Consider the following 24,892-nt stretch of genomic DNA (forward strand, 5'->3'; position numbering starts at 1 on the left):
GAAGAGCTTTTAGAAGAGTAGTTTACAATGATGATATATCACTGAACTAATCCCCGCATGCACGGTAAGGATTAAGTGACCACCAAGGTCAGGAATAACTGTCCATAGTATAGATGAGCTCACCATTATCAGGCTCGCCGCGGTCAACCCGAAGTACGCCATGAGGAGAATGGTGATCAGCACGTCTCGGGAGTTGGAGAAAGAACCCATCACCTTTTTCACGCCCTTCATGTAGAGCAAATACACCTGTCTCCAACCAAGCCCTGCGACAAAAAGCACGACAAGATGATTTTCACGATCTGTACCTTCCTTGTTCTCGTTGTACCTCCACATCCTATTCTTTTTATCTTGTTTCGTATCTGTTTTTATGCTTTTGCTTTCGGTTTCTGCTTTCTCTGCTCTTCTTCTTCTTCTTCTTCTTCTTCTTCTTCCTTTTCTTCTTCTGTTTATAATGCATCCTTCAGTCCTGAAGATTACTTTTTATTGTACTTTTTGTAATTTTCTTCAATACCTTCCATGATTTGCAGTCCTAAAACATTATTTACCAAGGAAAGAGTCCGACTATCAAAATTTTCAGTTTTACATAGGATAACTGAGTATAGCACTTTTCCGCAATCAGCTTTGAGTGCAATATTGCTGCCAATACTGTATAAACGGAACTCAGCAAAGTGAAAGGAAATTGAAGGAAGACCTTAGAGTAATATTTTTCAGTTGAAAACCGCTCTTGCTCCATTTAAGCATTCTTTGGTAGTCTGGCCTAGAAAAGATAAATAAATAAGACAATTATTGGGACTCCATTGAGTGAACGCGTATGACAAAATTATTACTGCACTCGATTTGAAAAGCAGGTTTGCTGATTTGAGAAGATTCGGTATAAAATGAAATGATTAGATGGAAACTAAGACAAATTTGAAAACGTAGATTTTCATAACACTAAGAAAGACAAAAGAGGTAGATAAAACTCAGTCTCACATAAACAAAAACTTAATTTGCTTTTCAACATTTCTTTAAAACGCTTTTGCAATGGCTGTCGGAGACATTGGAATCGATTTCTTAACCGATTAGAAAGAAATAACATTGGCACCGAGGCTTAACTTCCCATGGGACTCGAGACTCGGCCACTAAAACTACAACGCCTTGCCAGGGGCAGGGGTGCATAACCATCGCATCTGGTTGACTCGGACCAGCAGTGAGGGACCTCGTGCTGCAACAGTCCCTGGTCTTAACCGCTGAACCACATCACCTCCTCCACTATCACCTCCTCCACTATCAACGATTATCAACCCTTTCTGTGCCGATATAAAATCGAATGTGCACAAATTTTACATACTTTAATACCCATGGACAGGAATCAATGTGGATCGCAAATGGGAGCAAAGAAGAAACTGCACCTCACCTATGACGAAGAGCAGTAAGATAAGGTTGAGGGCGGCGTCACCGGGGGACAGCATCCTATCGCCCATGTGGGACGAGGGGTCAACCAGGGGTAGGAGGACGATGAGGGAAAGGTCGGAGCCGACTTGCATCACAAATTTGACGTACCTGACAATGACGTTTGGGACGAGGTCAAAAGGGCGCCCTCAGAGATCATAGACAGACTTGGAGGCAAACACATTCACATACACACAGGCTAGTATACCTACGCACATACACAATCACACACTCACTCAAGAACACAGAAACATAATTAATTCATAAAGCTCGCATCAATTAGCGTCATAGATATGTACGTACATACATGCCCACAATATTTGTGCAGGCACACAGATTATTCTATTAACCATTTTTATTAAGTTTTACAGAGGTTGAAATGTCCATGTCCTTCATAACACATTATACGTTCGTTGAAGCGAAGGACATTTTGTACGTACAGGGAAGCAAGGTAATACGATTTAATTGACAGTTTATTCCATGTATTTTCTTCGTTTTCTTTTTCTTCTCCTTCTTCTTCTCCTCTGTATCCACATTTAATTATGCTAAATAATACTGCAGTGTAGATGATTTGGCATATACTATTCCAATGCATATATACCAAACAGGAAATTCAGTCAAAAAAGAAATGCCGATGTAAAAGTTGTGAGGCGATGGCGTCGTCAGTCGTCCAAAGTGTTAAGGTATAATCTACCATTTGCAGTTGAAACAAAACCCAGCTTTAGTGCTTCAAAATAGTTCTAAAATGTGAGTTAGGGATAGAAACAACTAATGTAAAATTGTTAGTCAGTATAACCAATGTTGAATATTGTTAGATGTTTAAAATGTGAACAATAGTTATAACAAGATTGTTTCTAGAATAAACCGTCTACAGTTATGGTTTATTGAGAAAAATAGTGATATCTCCTTATAATCACATTTTACTCGTAGGCTTCATAGCAAAATTTGAATATGGTAGGATGTTTTGTGATACAACTGTCCAACGCATATGCATCAAATGTGATACTCGATTTGTTTTTCTTAAATCACTGCTCCCAGTGGTAAACACTACCTTTTTTTTTTAATGCAATTCTTGAGCACCCTCTCTACCTCATGAGAACGGATGACACTTTGATGATATTGGGAAGACTAAACTGTTGTACACTCACGGGGTCCGGACGAGCTGGTGGATCTTCTGAGACACGCCCATCTTGTAGAGGAGAGAGAGGAAGGGGTAGGCTAGGATGATCCCAATGAAGGCTAGGAGGTTCAGAATGGCGGGCATGTCGCGCATGTTGGACAGGTGGCGATAGAACTGGGCGGAGACGGCCTGCTGAGTGTTGGGATGCGCGACGAACTGGAGGGATCAGCGAAACGGGAGCCAGAAGATACCATTACGTGAGAATTGAACACAGATGTGTATGCATATTCAAAATAAGGCATCTAAAGGTTTAGAAATATATATATATATATATATATATATATATATATATATACAATATATATATATATATATATATATATATATATATATATGATATTCACGTGGCATTTTGGCGTGTATTATGTGTTCGACATTTGTGTGAACTACATCGTCTGTATCGCTATACTAAAAACAAGTTAGTTTAGTCTTTCAACGGGCTGCTTCAGATCACCATCAACGTTAAGGGCCTCTAGTTTATGGAGAAATTTGATGCTTCACTTTCAGTGATTAAAAAAACACACACACACACACACACACACACACACACATACAACGTACATAAAGCACCGTATATTTGCTAAAAGTGATGAGCACAAGGCGTACACTGATGGAAGCCTTGAACCCTTAAAAAAAATCATTAGAGATACAGAAATATTCCCCATTGCAAAACCCTGACATGCTAATACGGTGAGCCACTTGTTTTCCATAATCATCAAACAAGACAAGGACCTGAATACCATGGAAAGGTTTAAATCCAAAGGTTAAACAACCGCAGCTCCAAAGCACCTGGGAATGTTACCTTCTATCCTATGACACGACAAGCTCGGAAAAGTACAAATCTGCCTCAGAAATGATGAAGTGATCTAAAGTTTTGGCAAGCAGTCAAGCAATTTGAACGTTTTTGGAGCAGTACCAATGTATTTGTATGATAAAACCCTTGTTAATGTCTTCAAGGCACATGTGCAAAATGTTGTAAACCATGTTACTAATGTCTTGTTAATCACCCCATATTCACAGCTTTGTAGCGTGAATGATTAGTGTACAAAGACGGTAAACATTGCAGAGGTAACAATTTCTTCGGATGTAATGTAACATCTTATTTTATAAACATTTCAAATGCAATGAGTGATATACTTTATACCACTGACCTCATACAGTTATAATTAAGTTCAAGTATACGTAAAAGGACCACGAAGGGAATCGTTTATACACCCAGCTGTCTCTCCTTTTTATTTATGCATTTATTCATTTATTTATGTATTTATTCATTTATTTATGTATTTATTCATTTATTTATGTATTTATTCATTTATTTATGCATTTATTCATTTATTTATGTATTTATTCATTTATTTATGTATTTATTCATTTATTTATGCATTTATTCATTTATTTATGTATTTATTCATTTGTTCATTTATTTATTCATTCATTTATTTACTTATTCATTTATTCATTCATTTGGCTATCTATCTATTAATTTATCTGTCTATCTATCTATTAATTTATCTATTAATTTATCTATTCATTTATTCATTTGTTTATTTACTTATCTATCTATCTATCTATCTATCTATCTATCTATCTATCTATTTATTCATTTACTTATATATTTTGTGGTGGTGGTAGTGGTGGTACAAAGGACATGATTACCCCAAACCTCACCTGTCTCTGCTCGTACTGAATAGCGCGGGTTACTTTGGGTAGGGTGCCCAGGTGACGCGGTGCTTCGGCCGAGCCGTCATCACCCGTGATTTCGTGGTAAGTCAGGACAGTGGTGATCTGAGTGCGAACAGGGAAGGAAAAAATGGAGGGAAATTTAACTACCACATTGCAAAAAGATGCGTGTTAGATTTCATACCCATGATGTTAAATCTAACACCGGACAAGTTAGATTAGAGGACCACACCGACAGGTGTCGAAAGAATGCTGCGATGGTGTTGTATAGTGTTCACCTAACACCTTGTGGTGTTAGATGACGCTGTAGCTGGTGATATCTTTGACACTGCGCTGGTGTTAATTCAACAATGACACTACATCTTGTTGATTTGATATTGCTGGCGTTAATGTCAACGGTATAACGCCCGTCCAGTGACAATAGGAGACCACACCAAATGGTTTTGCACTGGTGTAAATGTAATCTCAACATTTTTTTTTCTCCAAAATCAAGTATCTTTTTTGGAAAGTTCCTGCTCGTCCTATTGAAGTTCAAAATCAAAAAGAAGAAAGTAAATGATTATCTATCTTTAAAAAAGAAGTTTATGTTTTAAAGAGACCTCAGGAAGTGTTGATTTAACACCACAAATGAGCACCAGAAATGTAACGCAATCTCGGTTTTTCATATTTAACACGAGACTTTTTGCATCGCACATTAAAGTAATTGTCTCTTGGTCATTGTTGGTTCGTCACTCCACTTCTCGCTTGTAACTTTAGTGGTTATCTCTCTGACACAAGTGAGTTATACACTTTGAAATATACAGTATATTTCTTGCCGTCAGAAAAAAAAAGTCAATGGTAAATAGTGAAATGAAAGTGCAATTACATGTTATGCAATGTAGCTACAAACAATGATAGATATTCAAGACTTGTTCGCCATCTGTTCTATTTGCTGTTCGTTGTAGAACAGGCAAATCTCCCTGAAGATGTTATTACTGCATGCTGTGAGAATATCTGCTCACCGTTAGATTAGACCTCCATTCAGTCACTGTCATGATTGCAAGAAATGCTTAATACATAGTTATCTAATGTTCTTTACATAGAAAGAGTAATTATGATATAAATGTACATAAATGTCGCAAGAAGCATTTTTTCCCTTTGTTCAAATGGCTAAAAACGTTGTGTCGATGATATAGATTTGAAAAACCTAAAATAGTACACTTCACTTGGTCAGTCCGCTACCGGCGGTTTAAGGCTTTTCGGCAATTTTCAGGCGAATAAACAGGGCGTCGCTCGCTGGTAACGAACTCACCAAGTAAGATATGATTTCTATCGCTTTGCATCGAACACTATATTCGAACCTGGTAGAACCTCGCTGTGATGATAAAATTGATGTGAATAATGTATGCACGTTTATGTTAATTTGTGTGTGTATCTGCTTCTATGAATCTCGTCCTACCTCCTCCGAGTCTCGTGCGTACGAGACGAGATCGGCTGCGAGTCTCTCCATTTTGTCCGCCAACTCCAGGTACCGCATTTTAAACTCCACCTGGTTTGGACACAAACAAAACCGTGAGGTTATTAAACGCAGTGCATTTACCTTGTTGGTCCTGTTTGGAAGTAATGAGGATTCCACATTGCTCTTGTTAGATACGGGATGATACAAAGTGTAATAAGGTGAGTCCGTTTGCATGGTTTGTATGCATCATTGCGCAGTGCTCACTAAGTTTCTGCAGTGCAGCGACGCCAACGGGCCCTCTACAAATCGGTCTGTCCGGGCTCTTATTTGTGACGGAATAGTATTTATATACTGCGTAGCGAGCTCAAAATCTATAGCTAGAAGGGGAAGATTCGAAAGTTCAATTCAGGCCAATGCAATCAAATGTATTTCATTGTCATTGTAAAGATTCGAATTTCTAATAAACAGACAAGACATTTGGGAACTATTAAAGATGTCTCCTCCCTACGTTATAGGGCTCTCATAAATGAATGTCACCTTAATATTTTCACACAGAATGTTACATGATGAGATTCGTAGCACTGCAAGTACTACTTATATCAAGGAAAATAAAAGTGACAGCGACAATGATTGTCCTAGAATATAACGATAAAATGACAGCAAAATCATCATTATTATCATCATTGTCATCATCTTTGTTATCAATGTACAAATGATGTATCATCACCCTTTGCCACGAGCACTGAGGATTTGCCTTCTACACAAAAGGGTCCAGAAAGACGAATCTTTATTGGTAGCCTCCTCCCACATTGTAATGACCAGAGATGCGAGTAAAATGCTTTCGAAAGTTTGTATGGCTTTCCCTCATTTTGTTCACCACTGTCTGTGCGAAAAACAGTTATAAGGCTTTTTTTAAAGAAGGCCAAGTCAAGAAATACTTTATTATTCAAAACATCTTGTCAAACGACGAAGGCGCTACCACGACAACTTTTAACCATTTTCTGGACAAACATCTGAATTATTGCCATTAAGACGATCATGAACAGGTTGACAATGATAGAGATTAGACTTTCAAGAATGTCTGTTTTTTTATACCTCGATATCACTAACAGCCCGCATGGTTCCGCACAGCGTGAAGGCCCGGTCAATGGGGTCGGTACTGGCCAGGCACACGTAAGCCTCGCTCGCCAGCCCCCCGTAGATCTCCAGCGTGCCAACAGATCGTTGGAGATCGTCCACATCACCCGACTCGAAGGCGTTGGTACTGACCTCGGGTATGGTCAGGTCGGCTTCCAGCAGCATCTAATACTCCCGGACGTGAAAAGAAATAGGTTAGTCCAATAACAGCCATGTACATGTTTTCAATTCTTGTTTAAAATAACGTCATCGTCGATTAGAGGAAATTAACACCTTTTCACTGATACTGCACTCGGTACATGACAGGAAATAGTTTTTAAGATACTATTAAGATTATAACATAATCTTATGTTTAAATCCTTTTAATTTGTTTTTCGGCGGATTATATCTCAAATTGACAAAAGTAAATACATCTGTTTTTGCAGATAACTCTTGACATAATTGAACTATCAGCTAGGCAGCTGGACTTTCTTGTATTTTGGAGTCGCGACGTTTCACGTCCTCTCCGGGACGCGTCATCAGGCCGACTGATCTTTGACGGCAATTGGTTGTTGACCCGTAACAGGGTCGGGGAATTTCGGAATGATCAAAATGATCTACTTTACCTGGATGACTGAAGACTTTCACAGACATATCTTTATACATATTTATATACATGTATATAATATATACACACCTTTATATAATATACATAATAAGTCAGAGAGAGGGACAGAGAGAAATTGAAAGACACATTAAGCATGTGGGTTGTTTTTACCTTCACGATGGCGAAGCTATTCAACTGTGCGGCACGGATGATGGGAGTGACGTCAGGATGTATGTCGTTTGACTCACAGTGACAGTCGATGATTTCAAGTCTCTCACTCTCGGGCTACATGCAGGCAGGGTGGACAGAATTTTAACAAAGACAAAATAGAGTAGCAAAGCAATTTTCACTCGTGAAGCACATTTCGTTGCACATTAGTACAGGAAACACTTTCTACCTACTCAGCAGATTGTGATAAAAATGTTACACACTAAATGGTAACATCAACTGGTACAATCAAATCAACAGTTTGATTTCAAAACAGATCAAGTACCATTTTCAAATATTTCAAAGTAGGTCCATTATTGACAGGGCAAACTAAAACCTTCCAGTGATACCACACGTGTTATACAGAACAATGCATATTAAAGGGATCGTATAGTTTTGGTTGAGACCTAATTTCAGATTTCTAACATTTTTAGGTGAGATAATGAAAAACCTCTTATGAAATATGAAAGAGCATGTAATTCTATGAAGAATTCAACGTTTATTTGATGAAAATTGGTTTTGAAATGGCTGAGATATCCAAAAAAAGAGCGATTCTAATAAAGTGTGGGACCCCACGCTTTATTACGATCGCTTTGTTTTACTTTGTTTTTGGATGTTGCATTAATTCCTAACCCGAGTTTCATCAAATAAACTTTGAATTCCTCTTAAAATGGTATGCTCTGTACTATATGTGACCCTGCACCTCAAAACAAACAAAAAGTCGTCAGACATGAATTTTTAGTTAAGACCATATTCTGAAAGAGCAGACTTTAAGCTTTAAAATGATGTATAATTCAAATCAAATGGACTCTCCTAACCTATCTAAATATTGGAAAGAAAGCACAAACTCAGGGAAAGTGTGAACTGAGAAAAGAGGCTCTGAAGCGTGTCTATTCAAGCACTTAATCTTTACCAAACCGTGCTGGCTGTGCGATGAATGGGACAAAAAATAGGAAGTAAACCACCAGAGTAACAACAATGAAGGGATTATCAGATTAAACTGAAATAAGCATGCCTCATTAACACATTCTGTCCATAATAATGCCAACTTTCAAAGCAGTAGCACTATCCTTTCAAAGGTTATTAGAGTTGAAAAAGAAGAGTGTGGACAAGGTTTTGCAGAAATGAAAAGGGGATTCTAAAGACGCACCTAATCACACTATTCTACTAAAGATGTTCGAGATAAACTGCTAAAAAAACACACTTTCCTGCCCGTTTTATGATACCAAAATTTAGCATAATGTAAAAGAAGACCCGCTCTTTCAGAAAATATGAAAAAAACAAGTTCGGCTAGGTTGACCCATTTCACTTATTTTCAGTTCAGTGTGGGCGACTTTATGTTCGTTTTGAGGTGGACGGTCACATATCATAAGTGTTATCTTGGTATCTTGCAAAAAGTTAAAAGCCCAATTCTCATCTCCACCAATACTGTACCATCCCTTTAAGGTTATATATTAATAAGAATGGAGTTAACTCATTCTGCAATCAAAATTTTCCAGATTGAAGCTGCTTGTTTGAGGTTGGTTTTCTTTTTTGCTTGTTTGTTGTTGTTGTTTTTGTTTTTACTGGAGTTATTCTGGTGTATTCTGACGTAACCTGAACAACTAGTCAATTATGTTATTTCTGTTTGTCACACGATGTGATTAAAGCAAACGACCAGGAAAAGAGATGACACTTTCTTTTCTTTATCAGAACTAGTCGTCTTATAACCTTATAGCGCTTAAACTCTGCTGAGATAATAGATGGAACTGATCAAACGGCAGTATGTGGGATGTACTTCTGCTGTAAATGTTTTTCGAGGTTGAACAATTTCAACATGAAAGAAGATTTTGAAAATGTATTTTAAGAATTAATGTTATCTAGCTTAGCAAATCTCTGAAATACAGCTAATTTGCTAGCCAGTGATTTTCACTCTTCATTTTTGCCATGGCGATATCACAGGTACTGGGCATACTCATGTGTGTGCGTGTGTGTGTGTGTGTGTGTGTGTGTACACGATCAGTCATGTTGATGCGCACTATTCTGCGCATTCGAGCTTGGTGCTGCTCGTACGTCACTTACCCTGTCATTGGCGTACTCGAGAAGGACTCGAACAGCTTCGTGGAAGTCGGCATCTACAGCACGCAACATAGCGTCACCAATGCTTACATTGGCTTCCAGCAAGGGATAAATGATGCCTGGGTATAAAAATGCACATTGACACAATTATGTTGACATACAAAGACTAAAATGTAGATATGGGGGTATTTCATCCAGTGTTTTGTCAGTGATTTTCAGTGACAAATTGTCTCTCAGCCAATCAGATGCAGGGATTTCAGTAGCTTAAAACATTTGTCAGTGACGGACATGTTTCGTGAAACGCTGTCAAGGAGATAGATTATTATCTTTTAGTGATCGTGAATTCTGTAATCTCATTGGTCAATCAACCACTGAATATATCCCGTATTCCGTGATAAGGTCATATTGTGCGCATGCGCTAAATCCACCACTGAATATATTCCGTATTCCGTGATATGACGTCATATTACACAGCTAGCTGCGCGTGTACCAAAGACGCTTATAGGAAAGTGCGCGCTAATCCTGTACAAAACAAATGGACAGCGCGTGGTCCTCAAGCGTATTACGCACATAACCTGAGACCACTAGACGCTTGATAAACGACAACAGCAACTTACGTATCTGGCTACTGCAGTATCTTATGGCTTGTACATTGTATGCGCGCATACAGTAATCAGCTCGCGAGACGTTAGGTAGGCCTAAGTCAACATGGTAATGGCTGACAGCCGGCGATTTCAACATCATTCACGAGGGGAAATCAGCGAGAAGAAGGTTAGCACTTACACTAAAAGATAAAATCGTTACCCCCTGCTTGTTCTTACGAAATACGGGAAATATCTACGGTCTGGTGCCATATTCCATTCGGCCTTCGGCCTCATGGAATATGGCACCAGACCGTAGATATTTGCCCGTATTTCGTGAACAAGCAGGGGATAACTAATAATACATACCATATTATGTACGTTCATTACTACGTATAAATATGAAGATGGACGAATGGATATTTATGATTAAAGTAATCGAAGATAAATGTAGGAAATACAGTAACAGTATGAATACATCAAAAATGAATCAACAAACAAATTTTACTGCTATATCGTTTGCACACGGGCAGTATAACAATATTCATCGTAGGAGTCCACGTTATTAGGTATGTAAGGTATATTGACGAGATAAATTGATATAATGATGTATTCTACTGAATAGCTGCTCTCTTTACGTGCAACCGTCCATTCTAGCGTCAAAACTTTAACTTTGACACTTTTTCACTTGAAATTGTTCATACACAACATCAGTTTAACCGAAGACGCCGAATTCTTCATTCGTATCTTTAGCGTTCATCCAGAGGGATGCAATCCCAAACAATTTTGTTTGTTTGTTTGTGTGTGTGCTTTAGCTGTTTGCAACAGCGCCCTCACCGAGATATCCCTCTGATATGCCGCGACACAGTGCGGTGTATCCCCCCTCATCCTTTGCGTTGATGTCAAGACCAGTTTTGTAGCGAGAGGCAAGGAGCGATGTAATGGCGGCTACGTCCCCCGTCGCTGCGGCGTGAGAAAACGCCTCCTGTGGGGTCATCGTGTTCTCTTCGTCCTCCTCACCCATTTCTGTTTTTCCCCCTTTTCAACTTACAAAAAAAAAAGGAGTCGTTGGCCAATTCTTCGACAGGTGAGCTTCTTCAATGACGCTCTGAAATGAAAAAGAGTTCGATCATTAACGTCATGCCTTTCTGCGCCTGATTCTGAATGCTTTTGTCACACACACACACAAACACACACAATCCAAATATAACAGTTATAAAACATATCGCTATAAAAGCGGGAGTTCGATTCATCTATTTTTAAACATCAGGTCGTTCGTTAAGCACAGTCAATGATGTGGAATTAATGTGTGTATGTGCTCACACACATGCATACACAAACACCATGAACATTTTCTTATGGATGTTTCTCAAGGACGCACAGACAAAGAAACAGACATGCCTTTGACTGTGTGTGTCTGCTGTATATTATACAGCAGGCCTGGCGTATCGGCTCATAAAACCACACGTTTGAATCCGTGGTTATGTTTACATTACATGTACAAATATCATCATTTCCACCTCATAACCTATATAACAGTCACATTGTTACCCACGAACAACCAGCTTCTTTATAGCACATCTTGCTAAGATAGCACTACGAGCGTTAAAAGCTTCAAATGGGACAATCTTTCTCCCTCGCTAGCTGCTCATCATCTCCCCCCCCCATCTCCCTCTCCCTCCCTCTCTCTCTCTCCCTCTCTCTCTCCGTTTCTTAGTTTCTCCTTCTCTCTCTCTCTCGCTTAAAGTGCATGAGTCCCAAAAAACATAAAGATAATCACATTGACCTTGACGTCTTTTGCGCGCATATCTACAGTCAGTATAATCGACTGAATCCAGACGCTGTGGCAGTTCATCACAAAATGGCAAAGTGACGGACGTGGGTAAGTGCATTGGTCAGGGACAGATTAATGACGGTAATCTACGGGCTTAAGTAATGTTAGAGAGAAAAAAAAAAACTCTTTTGCCTGCAAGCAGTAAGTATGATTGAGTTCAGCCAATTTGTTTTTTCTCTGTTCAACAACACAGAAACGAAATTGAATAAACACGCATGGGTTTACGCACCTGACAAACGCTATGTACGTATTTGATACACAGACACCCCCCCCCCTTTAACCGAGGTACAAACTGTAATCATAAGAACAAAAAAGTGAAGTCCAAACACTAATTCAGGGAGATAGAAAATGAGAGTAGGAAAGTAATACATTTACATTGAAAGCAATATACATATATATATATATATATATATATATATATATATATACTTGGTGATTCTATCCTTCTATGAAGAGTGCTCGATATCCTCAAAGGAAGAGCTTTAGACAGAAGTGTTGGAACAAGTTCACTCGGTTGACAGGAGGTTCATTCGTATTTTATTGCTATAATATACGGATGAACCTGCTGTCAACCAAGTGAACTTGTTCCAACACTTATATATATATATATATATATGTATGTATATATATATATATATATATATATATATATATATGACCCTGCATCACAAAGCCAACAAAAAGTCGCCAGATATGGATTTTTAGTTGAGGGCAGATTCTTTAACAGCAGACTCTAAAGCTTTAAAACGATGGATAACTCGATAGAAATGGACTCCCCTAACCCATCTAAATACTAGAAAGAAAGCACACACTCTGGAAAGTCTGAAATGAGAAAAGAGGCTCATCTCTACCAAGCTGTGCTAGCTGTGCAATGAAAGGGACAAAACACAGGATGTAAACCACTGGAGCAACAACAATGAAGGAATTATTAGATTAAGCTGAAATTGAGCATGTTCTATTAACACATTCTGTCCATGATTAATGCCAACTTTCAAAGCTGTAGAGCTATTCTTTCAAAAGTTATTAGACTTGAAACTGAAGAGTGTGTAAAGGATTTCAAGAAATGAAAAGGGGACTCTAAGACATACCTGATCATTCTATTCTCCCCCAAAAATGGGTTGAAGAAAAACTGCTGAAAACACACTTTCCCTTTCATGTTATGATCCCAAACTTAAGAATAGTGTAAAACAAGGATAGCTCTTTCAGAAAATAGGAAAAACTCAAGATTGACTTGGTTGACCCATTTCACCTTTTTTGAGTCCTCACGTAAAATCAAAGGGTGCGACTTTTTTGTTCGTTTTGTGATGCACGGTCATATATATATATATATATATATATATATATGTATATATATATATATATATACATATTATCACGACGAAAAAGAAGCCATTACGGGAAGTTGAGATGAACTCTTTAATAGCTTCATACCTCTCCCGCAATTCGAGACGAGGGAAAACTAAAGCATATAAGTCTGTGCTTTTATACTGAGATGCACGAAAGCGTTCTGGATTTAGATAATTGCTACCGTAAAGTAGAGTCAATCTCCAACCTCGGCCGCTTTCTGAAGGTCCTCTGACACCGAGTAAATGGGACCCGGATGCCTTCATATCCGCTCGAAAGGGAAAGCAGTTGACTATCATCTTAATAGGTTGATGTCCTTTGTACATGAAGAGATGGAGAAGGAGAGGTTCAGCGCGTCGTTGGAAAGTGGCGCAGGAGGTTTATGATTTGATTCCCGCAAGGAATTTTGGTGCTGATGCCGACAAAAGCGTTTCCATTTAACAGTTTGAGATTCAATTACCATACGAAGAGTGGATGAATGTAGGATTTCCGTTTAGATATGTGTAAATACAAGAAGAGATTGAATGCAAAAAGAGATAAATCCATGCTAATTTATTTGAGAAATTTGAGACTAAAGCTGCTGACAAACAGATAAAAAGAATTAAAATATGTGTGATAATTGCACAAACAATTTCAAAAATGTATCTATTTTATGTAACGAGTGGGTATCATTGAACAGATTTTCCTTTTCTCTATTTGATGATGACCTTACGTTAGAAATTTTGAAAGTAATGATGTTTGTACGTTTTTGTATTCAAACTCTTCTAACATCTCCAGGAATTGTACTCAAACAGTGCAGATACTCGCACGGGGACGTGTTTGGAAATTTCAAAGATAGCTTTCGACATGAAAACCAACTGACGAAACAGCATTACCCAGACCCCTCCGAACTGGAGAATCTTGGATTATTACGGATGCATTCATTATGACATACGGCTATTAGGTGCTGAAAAGATAGGCTTTCAACGTACGTGCATAAAAGTACCAGCAAAACCATAAGCTGAGTATATTTACAAGGATCTAATGTGCAATACAGGATCATTTGTCAGTTGCCTTTATCATATGGACTGAAATAGAAACAAAGAGAATTCGGGGTCATCCCACTAAATCGACACCCACGAGTCACACAGCCTATGAGTTCTACACCAGGCAAATAATGCCCATGAGCTCGACACTAGGTAAAAACAGCCCACAAGTTCGACAGATACAACACGGGGCTTAATGTGTCAGTCTCGTGGGCCTTGTTCGTTTAGTGTCGAACTAATGGGCTGTATGACTCGTGAGCTGCATAACTCATGGGCTGTATGACTCGTGAGCTCTATGACTCGTGCGCTGTATGACTCGTGGATGTTGGTCTCGTCACGCGCACCCGAGAATTCGACCGATGTTTCTGATGCATAACTACTGTATAAGGTTTTGACGTTTACCCATTGGTTTGTTCGGTTCTAATTTAAAGGACAACTATATATTAAAATCTCGTGTTGAACAGTGTTGAACGGATAAACACACCCAATGTCAGCTTTCTCTGGTCTTATAAGACATGTCTATATCCAGATGATAATAGTTTTGTGCGTCCCATTAGAATACAGAGTGAGTGTCTGTAGCTTTGCCTAGACTGGGTGTAGACCATTACCTGGAACAGTTCGAACTATAGGTGGTTTACTCAATGCAGTGACGTTAGGTGTGGAAATGAAAATGGTATTATGAAATTATGGTTCTTTCAAATCATATATGTTTTATCTTAAGATAATGAATCTCTGTTTAATAATTACGTGTACTCGCGCTCGCGAGCATTTTTTTTAACGTGTTCAGTGTTTCATACAGTATGAGCTGATCATTATCAGGTTTAAGTAGAGAGCCGTCTTCATCGCTATGTGTTTGTAACAAGAATGCGTGAGATTTAGGGTGTCGAGCATCACAATGTCATGACGTCACTGGTATCATCGACTTTCGCTGGCCTTTCTTGCTTTGTTTCCTTTCCCTTCACTAACTTTATCGGAGGATAATCATGCTCTTCCCTTGAAAGGAGGCTTCCCTATTCTTTAAGCTAGGACATGGATCGATAGCTCAAGCAATGTTTTCATGTGTTCTCAGGAAACAATAATAAGATTTATATTATTGGTGATCAACGCGATGGGTCTCCTTTGTCTTCTCAGGACATTAAATCTGTTGAGGTGAGGATTCAGCCTTTAACTCTCTTCATGATTTTACTTAGAAACCACTTTATGACATGTTAAAGAGCATACAATTCTTCGAGGAATTCAAAGTTCATTTGCTGAAAATCGGTTTTGTAATCTGGCTGAGATATCCAGAAAGAAAGTAAAACAAAGCAATCCCAATAAAAGGTGGGCATCAAATATTATACGGATTACTTTGTTTTTGATATCTCAGCCATTTCATAACAATTTCTATTTCAAATAAACTTTGAATTTCTGTTTAGAAATACAATTTGTACATGTTCTTTCATATCTCACAAGAGGTTTCACATTAACTCTAGAAATCATCATTTAAAAAAAAAATGCTGGAAACCTGTAGCACCATCTCAACCGAAACTGTACCATCCCTTCAAAAAAATCAAAAACAATACCATCTGCTTTTGCACGTAGTGCTATCAAGGTTTATACAAAGTAGAAAGCGAGAGTGTCATACGTAAAAGTTTTCATTCACATTAATAGTAACAAAATAAAGGGTAACCTAATACAACCTTAAGTAATAGATAAGAATTTCACATCTCAGGAATTTGAAATGGTACTTCCGTCTTGTGGTCTATGTATTTTGATATAGTTTTATTTAGAATTCCAATGTTTCAAATCAATCGATGACAATCAGTGTGTGTGTGGGTGTGTGTGTATGTGTGATTTAGAAGCCGGATTGAAATGTTTCGTTATACTATCTATCCTTTTACAGCGCTGCCGAATAGATTATGTCTGACTTATATCTGAAATCTATACTGTTTTGTTACACTATGTTCTGGCTGTTTTATTTCTCTTTTTGTTTTCGAGACAATAGTGAACATGGAATTGTTTTCCACTTTAAAAATCTTCATCCATTAGATGACTCTTTAGAGGTAAGCTGCCCACTGCTACGTATTATTGAGCAATGAGATTCTAAAATTTGAACGGACTTTGAGCTTAAACGCAAAACTGCAGGTGGCAGAGACCAAGCCGGAGAGAGAAGCGAAAGAAAATGATTTTTTTTTTCATTCACTCTCTTCTGTTTGTTTTCAAACTTGACATTTAGAATTGGTATTTTCATGGATAGCAATGCACTGAAGGTTGTAGATGTTTGCTCTGTGATCAGGTTACAAGCTTCACCTATGCAAGATAGAGTAGTGAAGCCTGTTATGATTATTCGTGACTACTGGCTTATTGAAAGTGTGATATTTGCAAGAATTAAGTAGCTCCAAGGCCCTGTTTCATTAGCATGGGAACTATATTGAGCTACACAATTAGAATCCAAAGTTGGGACAGATTCAGATCAAATCTTGTTGGGAAGGATTTAAATAGACATTGAAAATGTATTCTACAACATGGAAAGGAGGGGCTCAAGTTGTTATTGCCATAATGGCTTAGTGAGTGAAATATTTTCTGTCCTCTGACGACTGATTTCTCCAAAAATAGTCCAAAAATCAGTCGAATTGAACTTGGGATTGATTGTAAAGCTTAGTGAAACAGGCCTGAATATGCCTGTATGTGCTGGTTGCTGAGTATCCTAATCAGCGTGCAGAAATTAGCTTGACCGCGGGCCAGTGGCTTATGACTCGGGTGATGAGGCCACAGTTGGCGGTTCGATGCCCCAGCTGTGTTTTTCTGACAAGTTCTCCATCAATTTCAGTCTGTCTGTCTGTCTGTCTGTCTGTCTGTCTGTCTGTCTCTGTCTATCTATCTATCTCTTTCTCTCTCTCCCTCCCTCACGCACACACACACACACACACACACACACTACAAGTATTCAAAAGAACAGAGAGAAAAGAGATTTTTAAAAAAAATCTCTGAATTCTAGGCCATTGGAAGAAGGCTAAGAATGCAGTGACTGACATAATATGAGAGAGGGAGAGAACTATTGGTTGAAAAGCCAAATGAGAAAATGGCAGCAGTGTCGGGGAAAAAACGGGGCGTGAAACAAACGCAATTTACCTCTCCAACAGGCCGTGTCCAGCCCAATGACAGATGAACCAGCCGTAAAACCTACGGTGTAGCTGTCGATTTCCCAAGTGTTTTCATAATATCAGCTGGAAAATAGGTTCGTAATGAGCATTATTCCCATCCAAACCGTCATACACAATCTGGAAGCTGCATGAACTGACCCACTTTATATATATGTATGTATGTATAAATATATATATATATATATATATATATATATATATATATATATATATATATATATATCAGTGACATACGACGTTTCTCTCCCAGTTTATTCTTTCTTTATTTTCTTTCTTTTTTCTTTTTGATGGAAAGACGAAAGTCTCTTGCTTGACTAGTGATGCACTGTGTGCAGTCTTATAGGTATGGTCCAATAACTATAACCATGCCATTATAAGGACCATCGCTTAAAGGGTGTGTACAGTTCTGGTTGAGTTGAGGATTCAGCTTTTAACGTTTTGCGAGATATTCAGAAACCACTCTATGAGATGTCAAAGAGCATGCAATTCTAAAGGGTATCAAAAGTTTATTTGATGAAAATCGGTTTTGAAATGGCTGAGATATCCAAAAACAAGGAGAAACAAAGAGATCCTAATAAAGTTGTGGCCTGTCGCCTTTTATTATTAACACTTTTTTTTTGGATATCTCAGCCATTTCAAAACCAATTTTCATCAAATAAACGTTGAATCCTTCTTAAAATTGCATGCTCTTTCAAATTTCATAAGAGGTTTCTCATTATCTCACTTAGAAATGTTCGAAACGTGAATCCCTTACCTCAACCAGTACTGTACAGTCCCTTTAACAAGCTTGCTTTAAAGTTGATTCCATCGTTTTCCTCCAATTCTTTTTTTACTTGAATTACAACTTTGATATATTGACCGCAATGGCTAGATGTTGATATTTCTATTGTAAATCCAAGCTAAATATCAAGAATCATTCTATGGTTTTACATGTCATGCTTTTTCATTGACAAATACGAAAATGAATTGAATTCAAATTGATTTTTTTTTTCACTGTTATAATGTAGCAATGAAAGCCAGCACTCGAGCACACGTAACTGCACGTAGAAAGGGTCACTTGAATAAACACGATAAAAACCGCTTGTTGATACACCAATTTGGTAAAGTGCATCATACAAATTGGCATCTTTCTGGTTGTTGTGGGTTTGTTTGTTTTTTTTTCCAGAGATCATGTCGGATGCTGTGTCTTGCGATTGTAGTGTGTATGGGAAGTGGGTAGCCACTTCTTCATTGGGCTCCTGTATTAAGAATTATTGACCTATCACTACATATCCGTAATATACAGTCAGAACAACGGCAGGAATATCATTATGTCATTTGAGCTATTAGATTCGCTTGAGAGGAAAGAGCGGGTAGGTTTTCGATATTATACGGGTCATTAGTTTGAATAGTTAAAGCTTGGTTGATGAAAATATGCATACTGGCGGTACATGATAAAGTGAGTTCTGTTTTCCTTGTGTGTGTGTGTGTGTGTGTGTGTGTTTGCTTGCTTGTTTTTTTATAGGCTTTATGACATACAAATGCATGTTGATTTGTGTTGATTCATGATACCCTCAACATCACTTTTGCGGTGAAACGAATATCTAGAAACAATTCATATATATATATATTGTTATAATTTTTCTTCTATTTTTCTTCAGATTACTTGGATACGCCCACAAAACAAAACCTTCCAAATCAAGATTCTGGTTTTGACAATCATTGCTAAAGTACTGATATGTTTAACAAAAGACATTGCAATGCACCTTCCCCTTGACTCAGCATAACTTGTATGTTCCCTCGCCATGTCTTTCGTTAGTCACATTAATGTCACAAAAACATGCACGCTATGCTGAGTCGAGGGGAAGGTGCACAGAGCTGGGACGCGATGTTATGCTTTCAAAAGCGTGGGAGTGACAGATTGCATGAAAAAACAAACAAACATTTGGACCCTGAAACTCATCGAAGTGTCTGTAGAACAGCTTGCAATGTGTTGACCCCTGATTAAAAGTCAAGGCACTATTTAATCTGGAGGTCAATGGTTCGAGTCACTGCCACCAGCCGCATTGCCTTGACATTTTGAGGGGATTTATGAAGTCGTCGTGGATCAGTCCAGTGGTCGTTGGCCTCTTGACATTTAGTCGTTGTTATTGCTTCTTAAGTGACTATTTGATCGAAAAAAAAAGAAAAGAAATTTTCATTCCGCCAACACAGGCTCATCTAACGCAAATTAAAAGACTGGTAAGTGAAAGTTTCGTTGTAGATTTTTTTTTTCGAAATAAAAGGTGTCTGCCACATTTTCTGAATAGGGCTAATATTGTTCAATTTTATCATAGGGAAGAAACAAGAAGAAGCCAATGTCTAAAAAGAAGAAGGAGGAAGAGGAGAAAAGAAAAGAATATATTATGAGGTTACTTAAGTGACATAAAAGACCGTCTGTCTTGCCATGCGTCAACATCTTTCAGTATATAGTGCTGCGGCAGTTATTCTATGAATTTGAGATGAACGCTGAAATGTCCACGAGCACCATGCCAGGTCGAGGGGACTAACAAGGCACACGATATACAGTCGCCCACAGCGCCGCTCTCTAGGTTGGTATGTAATGGCCTGCTTTGTTTGACCCCGTGTCATAGAGTAATCACCCCTCTAAAAAGGGATGAAAAGTATATTATAATATACATGTATACAAGTGATCTATATGCTGGTACTGGAGGCACCTTTGCCGTGCCAATTATCGCGTCAGGTCGTGGCTACTGCCAGAAATGCATTCTAAACCGGAGGAAAATCACAGAATCAGGAATGTGTATGTGTGCAAATTGACTGCACTTTGCCAAGTATGTGATAGCAACAGCATTAATGTTGACGTGTCATAATATGACATAACATGACAATAACATATTGTTCTACATGTGCCCCATTGTATTCATAAAACTACATGCTTTGTAATGTACATTGCAAAACATGGCATACAGAAATTCTGAAGCGGACAAAATCAACGTCTGGTCGGATTGCTTCCACGCTTCCAATTATTTCATCATTAATTGTAAACATTATAAGAATAACGATATGAAAAGAATTAGTAATTCCTGGTAGGACGTACAGGCCACCTCCGGATTCGTCATTTTATCAGAATTTGGGTATTCTGAATAACAATCTTTTAAAGGGATAATACAGTTTCGGTTGGGATGGGGCTTCAGATTTCCAACTATTTCTGATGGGGATTTTAAGAGATATTATGGAGAAACCTCTTACGAAATGAAAGAGCATATAATTCTAAGAGGAATTCAAAGTTTATTTGATGAAAATTGGTTTTGAAGTGGCTGAGATATCCAAAACAAAGCGATCCTAATAAAAGGTGGGACCCACATTTTATTAGGATCGTTTTGTTTTACTTTGTTTTTGGATATCTCAGCCACTTCAAAACAATTTTCATCAAATAAACTTTGAATTCCTCTCAGAATGTTGTGCTCTTTAACATTTTATTAAGTGGTTTCTATATATCTTGAAAAAGTTAAAAGCTGAATCCCCACCTCAACCATTACACTATACTATCCCTTTAACGGTCGAAAAAGTGACTACTCATGTCATATTAGTGTGCATTTAAATTTTTGCCTCTTTATTATTTCTTTCTATGTCAGTTATACTCTCTGCATCTACTTGCAATCACACAAACACACGCACGCAAACACTTTTATGAACATCTACCTGTTTACCTACACTGCTACATAAATCTTTTTACCCACCAATATGTCTGTTCATATACCGATCTGTCTATCTCAGCATACCTACCCATTTATATCCGTCGCTACTATTCGTATTCTCTATGTTAATGTATTACTCTTTCTATCTTTTCTTTTTCCATGTTCAACCCTTCAACCACTTCTACCGCAAGTGCAACCGATTTCTCTCCCCGATACATCTCAGCGTAGTATATTACAATAAATTGTCCACCTAAAGAATTATGTAAAGTTTAAATGCTTAAAATGGACTCTCAAAAGCGAAAGCCTATCAAACTGAAACATTCTGCTTGCCTGCAGTTTGGGTATATATATACTGCTGGCAAGGGGTGTATCGGGTTAATTTTAGGACAGGATTTTTCCCTCAGAGTTTAATAGTTGGATCCATTCCCAGAATTACACGTACTTGCGACTACACCCTTAACACATGTCAATCGTTTTGGCGGCGTTTATTTTCGAAGCGGCCGGGGAAAGCAGCGGGTATAGCAAGTAATACCTCTCGCTAAAGGCAACACACTCGGTCTTTTGATTAAGGTATACTCTCTTGAGTAATGTGGGATATTGTACCAAGCAATTGCTCCTGCCTTCCTGAATCGTTTTCATATCGAAAAAGCATACATCAAATCATTATTTCTTACTTGCCCAAGTCGCAGCAACATTTACATTACTGCATTCTCCCGCGTTACAATTTGCATTTCCTCTTTCCAGCTCTTTAAAAGGAGTTCCTCTTTTCACATCATATTATATCAGCTAATAAGTTATTTTCAAATTCATTATTTGGAATAGGATAAGATTTGTTGCATGAGCCGTCATTTTCTCAATCTCGTAATAGTTAGTTAGCCAAACGTAATGTTTACGTTAACGCATATCCCCCAAACAAACAAGCACAAACAAACAAACAAACAAGCACCCACACGCACACACACATACATGTCTGTCGAAGAGCAATTTCTTACCTCACTAATGAAAATTTTACTGCTTAGTTAGATAGCAAGATAGTGCCTATTCACTTACTGAATGTCGCTTATACTACACATTACGTATAATACTGTTCTTGGGGATAATATATGAGTAAAACTGAGTAGCATCATAAAACAACGGATTGAAGCATCATTATAAAATCGTTTGCAAAATGTCATTAAGTGGAAAGTAACAGCCGCAATACTTGGGGGAAAAGAAATGGCAAGCGGCACTCAAACTACGGCCACACGACTGTAATTGCCTTTAAAGTGTGCACATTATCTTCGTAGGAGGAAACCCAACCCAGAATGGTTGTTTTGAGCCCAGGGAAATACGGATGTCTGGATGAAACAGAATCAAGACCGTAAAGAAAACATGATCGTCAAAGATATTTGGTAGACTTACCTCCTTTTGTCCTGGTAGAAATGCCAGCACCCAAAATAGCCTTCCGTGCCAAATGCTCGAAGAAACAGCATTTAGACGAACGCCGCGCCGTGAAATTCACGTTCGCTCTCGCTCGGGTGCTCAGGTGTGTTCATTGTTCGTATTATGGTATTATTTTTCTGCCTGCATATGCTCGCAGAGTGACGTATCACACGGCAAAGTGTGCGCATGATTGATCAAGGGGGCTACGTCGGCAAAAGTGGGCGGAGCTTTACACGTTTTCCGGCGCTTCTTCCATGAACGGTACCGTTCTTTTTGCCAGAGCAACACGCACATTTCTGCATGTAATTAGATCTCCCCACTATTCTCGAAATGATATCATATCCCCCCATAGGTGCGAATGTGTGTGACGAGGAAGAAATGTAAATAAAGCGGTCTTAATAGACAAGGTTGCTGTACAAACCGGTTCATCGCCAGGTGAAATGTTTGGAAAGAAATCAAATTTAGTAGTCATATGACTAGATGGTCCCAACAGCATGTTGATTGGAAGGAGTGATAGCATAATTGGCAAAAGAATTATGCATAAATTATTGACAGCAATGGATGTTCACGTAGTATGGTGTTAGTTGCACTGGGGGTACAATAAGTAAATGTAATTGCAGAAGTAATCCAAGACGTAAATATTAGAACCCATTCTTCTCTAGTTGTTGGTGATGGTGATTTTGCTTGCTTTTTTTCTGTTAGCAGTGACGATTGTATCGTATTTCTGGTCAATTTTTCCCAACTGCCCAGGCGAAATGCACTGCGAGATGGCTTTGCAGCTTTGAAGAAAGTTAGGCAGGTTTTATGGATTATCCAACATATGGCAGCAGCACGCTCACTACTGCAATTCGCATTAAAAGGCAACAAAGTCGAATAGACGCCACCCACTTTTGCCACTGCGCAGTTCTCGTAGTATAGCCAATGCATCAGAGTAATCAATGAGCAATTACTCCAGCTAGTTGATCACTGCATGTACTGTCGGTCATGCATTACTGGAATCATTAATTGGTATATTGCTTGGTTGACATGTTGTAATCAGGGGCCGCGGAAACGTTTCTCAGGGTTGGGTTCGGGGCTGAGACCGGGAGGTTAGAGGTCAAACCCCCATCCTGGACTGAATGTAAGAATGGAATATTCGATAAGTTATGGGTGTGTGATTTTGGTCAATTTTTTTTTTTTTTTTTTTTTTTTGGGGGGGGGGGGGTCAGACCTCCCTCCCTTCCCCCCCCCCCCAAAAAAAAGCGTTGCTGGGGGATGCGGTCCCCTCCCCCAATGTTCCGCGGCCCCTGATAATTGCTGCTGTCAAGCTAAAGGCCGTTCTTTCTGCGCTCTGACGATTATGTTGCATTACAGTTTAGCACATTAAAGGCTAGATGTGAGCAAGAGGAAGTCAATTTCCTCCCTCAGTGCACCATACATGGTGGTATGGTGGAAAAAGATATATATATATATATTTTTTTTTTCATATATCAATATGCATTATATTGAGGTGTGAAGTTTCTCAATTTGACTTCCTCTAGAGGGAGACAAATTGAAGAATAAAAATACACCTCAAATTTCAACCCTCTGATTAATATTCTTTTGTTTTCAATAGGCATTATATTATTTACGGGTTTTTTTCTGCTATTTTGATCACTTTTTAGGTGATGCTATCGAAATAAATCTAAACATAATTGTGTCGCACAAACCTGTCAAAGAGAAGGGTGGATATTGTCGTTTTTTGTTCTTTTTCTCGTTCGTGCTGTTTCTGCTGTTGTTGGCCTTGTGTTGTTTAAATTCCTTTTTTTTTGGTTGAACCCTACACTTGGCATGTTCTTGAGCAACATTCATGCACAATATCACACCATGGCCACACCAATGGTCACACACACGTCAAATATTCATGTCTTGTCGGATGTGCCTCCACTTCTCTATATGTGTCGTTCTATGAGTGTATCATTAATGTGTGGCATAAGACTCGCGACTCCCAATCGGAGGACCCGAGTTCAATTCCCTCCCAATACTTACGTCGTTGGACAAGATGGTTTTTACCCACCATGTCCCTCTCAACCAAATTGTGTATAAATGGGTACGTGGCAACGCTAGGGTGATGGTAATGGCAGGGCCCTCTGGGTAGAGCAGTGGCAAGACTGAAGAGGCTACCCTG

At 38.6% G+C, this 24,892-nt stretch overlaps 1 protein-coding gene across 1 annotated transcript in view; it reads right to left on the reverse strand.

Annotated features, from left to right (window-relative positions):
* The window catches only part of LOC139728367 (short transient receptor potential channel 4-like), a 34,841-nt gene extending 11,983 nt beyond the window's left edge, over positions 1 to 22,858 (reverse strand). The window contains exons 1-10 of the mRNA XM_071639311.1: positions 22,726 to 22,858; positions 11,136 to 11,406; positions 9,721 to 9,836; positions 7,624 to 7,737; positions 6,825 to 7,031; positions 5,730 to 5,819; positions 4,280 to 4,396; positions 2,580 to 2,767; positions 1,397 to 1,542; positions 124 to 263 (exon numbers count right to left, since the gene is read on the reverse strand). Coding sequence (XP_071495412.1) covers positions 124 to 263; positions 1,397 to 1,542; positions 2,580 to 2,767; positions 4,280 to 4,396; positions 5,730 to 5,819; positions 6,825 to 7,031; positions 7,624 to 7,737; positions 9,721 to 9,836; positions 11,136 to 11,322 — 1,305 coding nt within the window. The 5' untranslated portion in view covers positions 11,323 to 11,406; positions 22,726 to 22,858. The remainder of the gene's footprint in view (positions 1 to 123; positions 264 to 1,396; positions 1,543 to 2,579; positions 2,768 to 4,279; positions 4,397 to 5,729; positions 5,820 to 6,824; positions 7,032 to 7,623; positions 7,738 to 9,720; positions 9,837 to 11,135; positions 11,407 to 22,725) is intronic.
* Positions 22,859 to 24,892: the final 2,034 nt, after the last annotated feature.

Source organism: Diadema antillarum, unplaced genomic scaffold, assembly GCF_040938485.1.
Source record: "Diadema antillarum isolate AM-2024a unplaced genomic scaffold, OU_Dant_1.0 seq00000175_RagTag, whole genome shotgun sequence".
NCBI lineage: Eukaryota > Metazoa > Echinodermata > Echinoidea > Diadematoida > Diadematidae > Diadema > Diadema antillarum.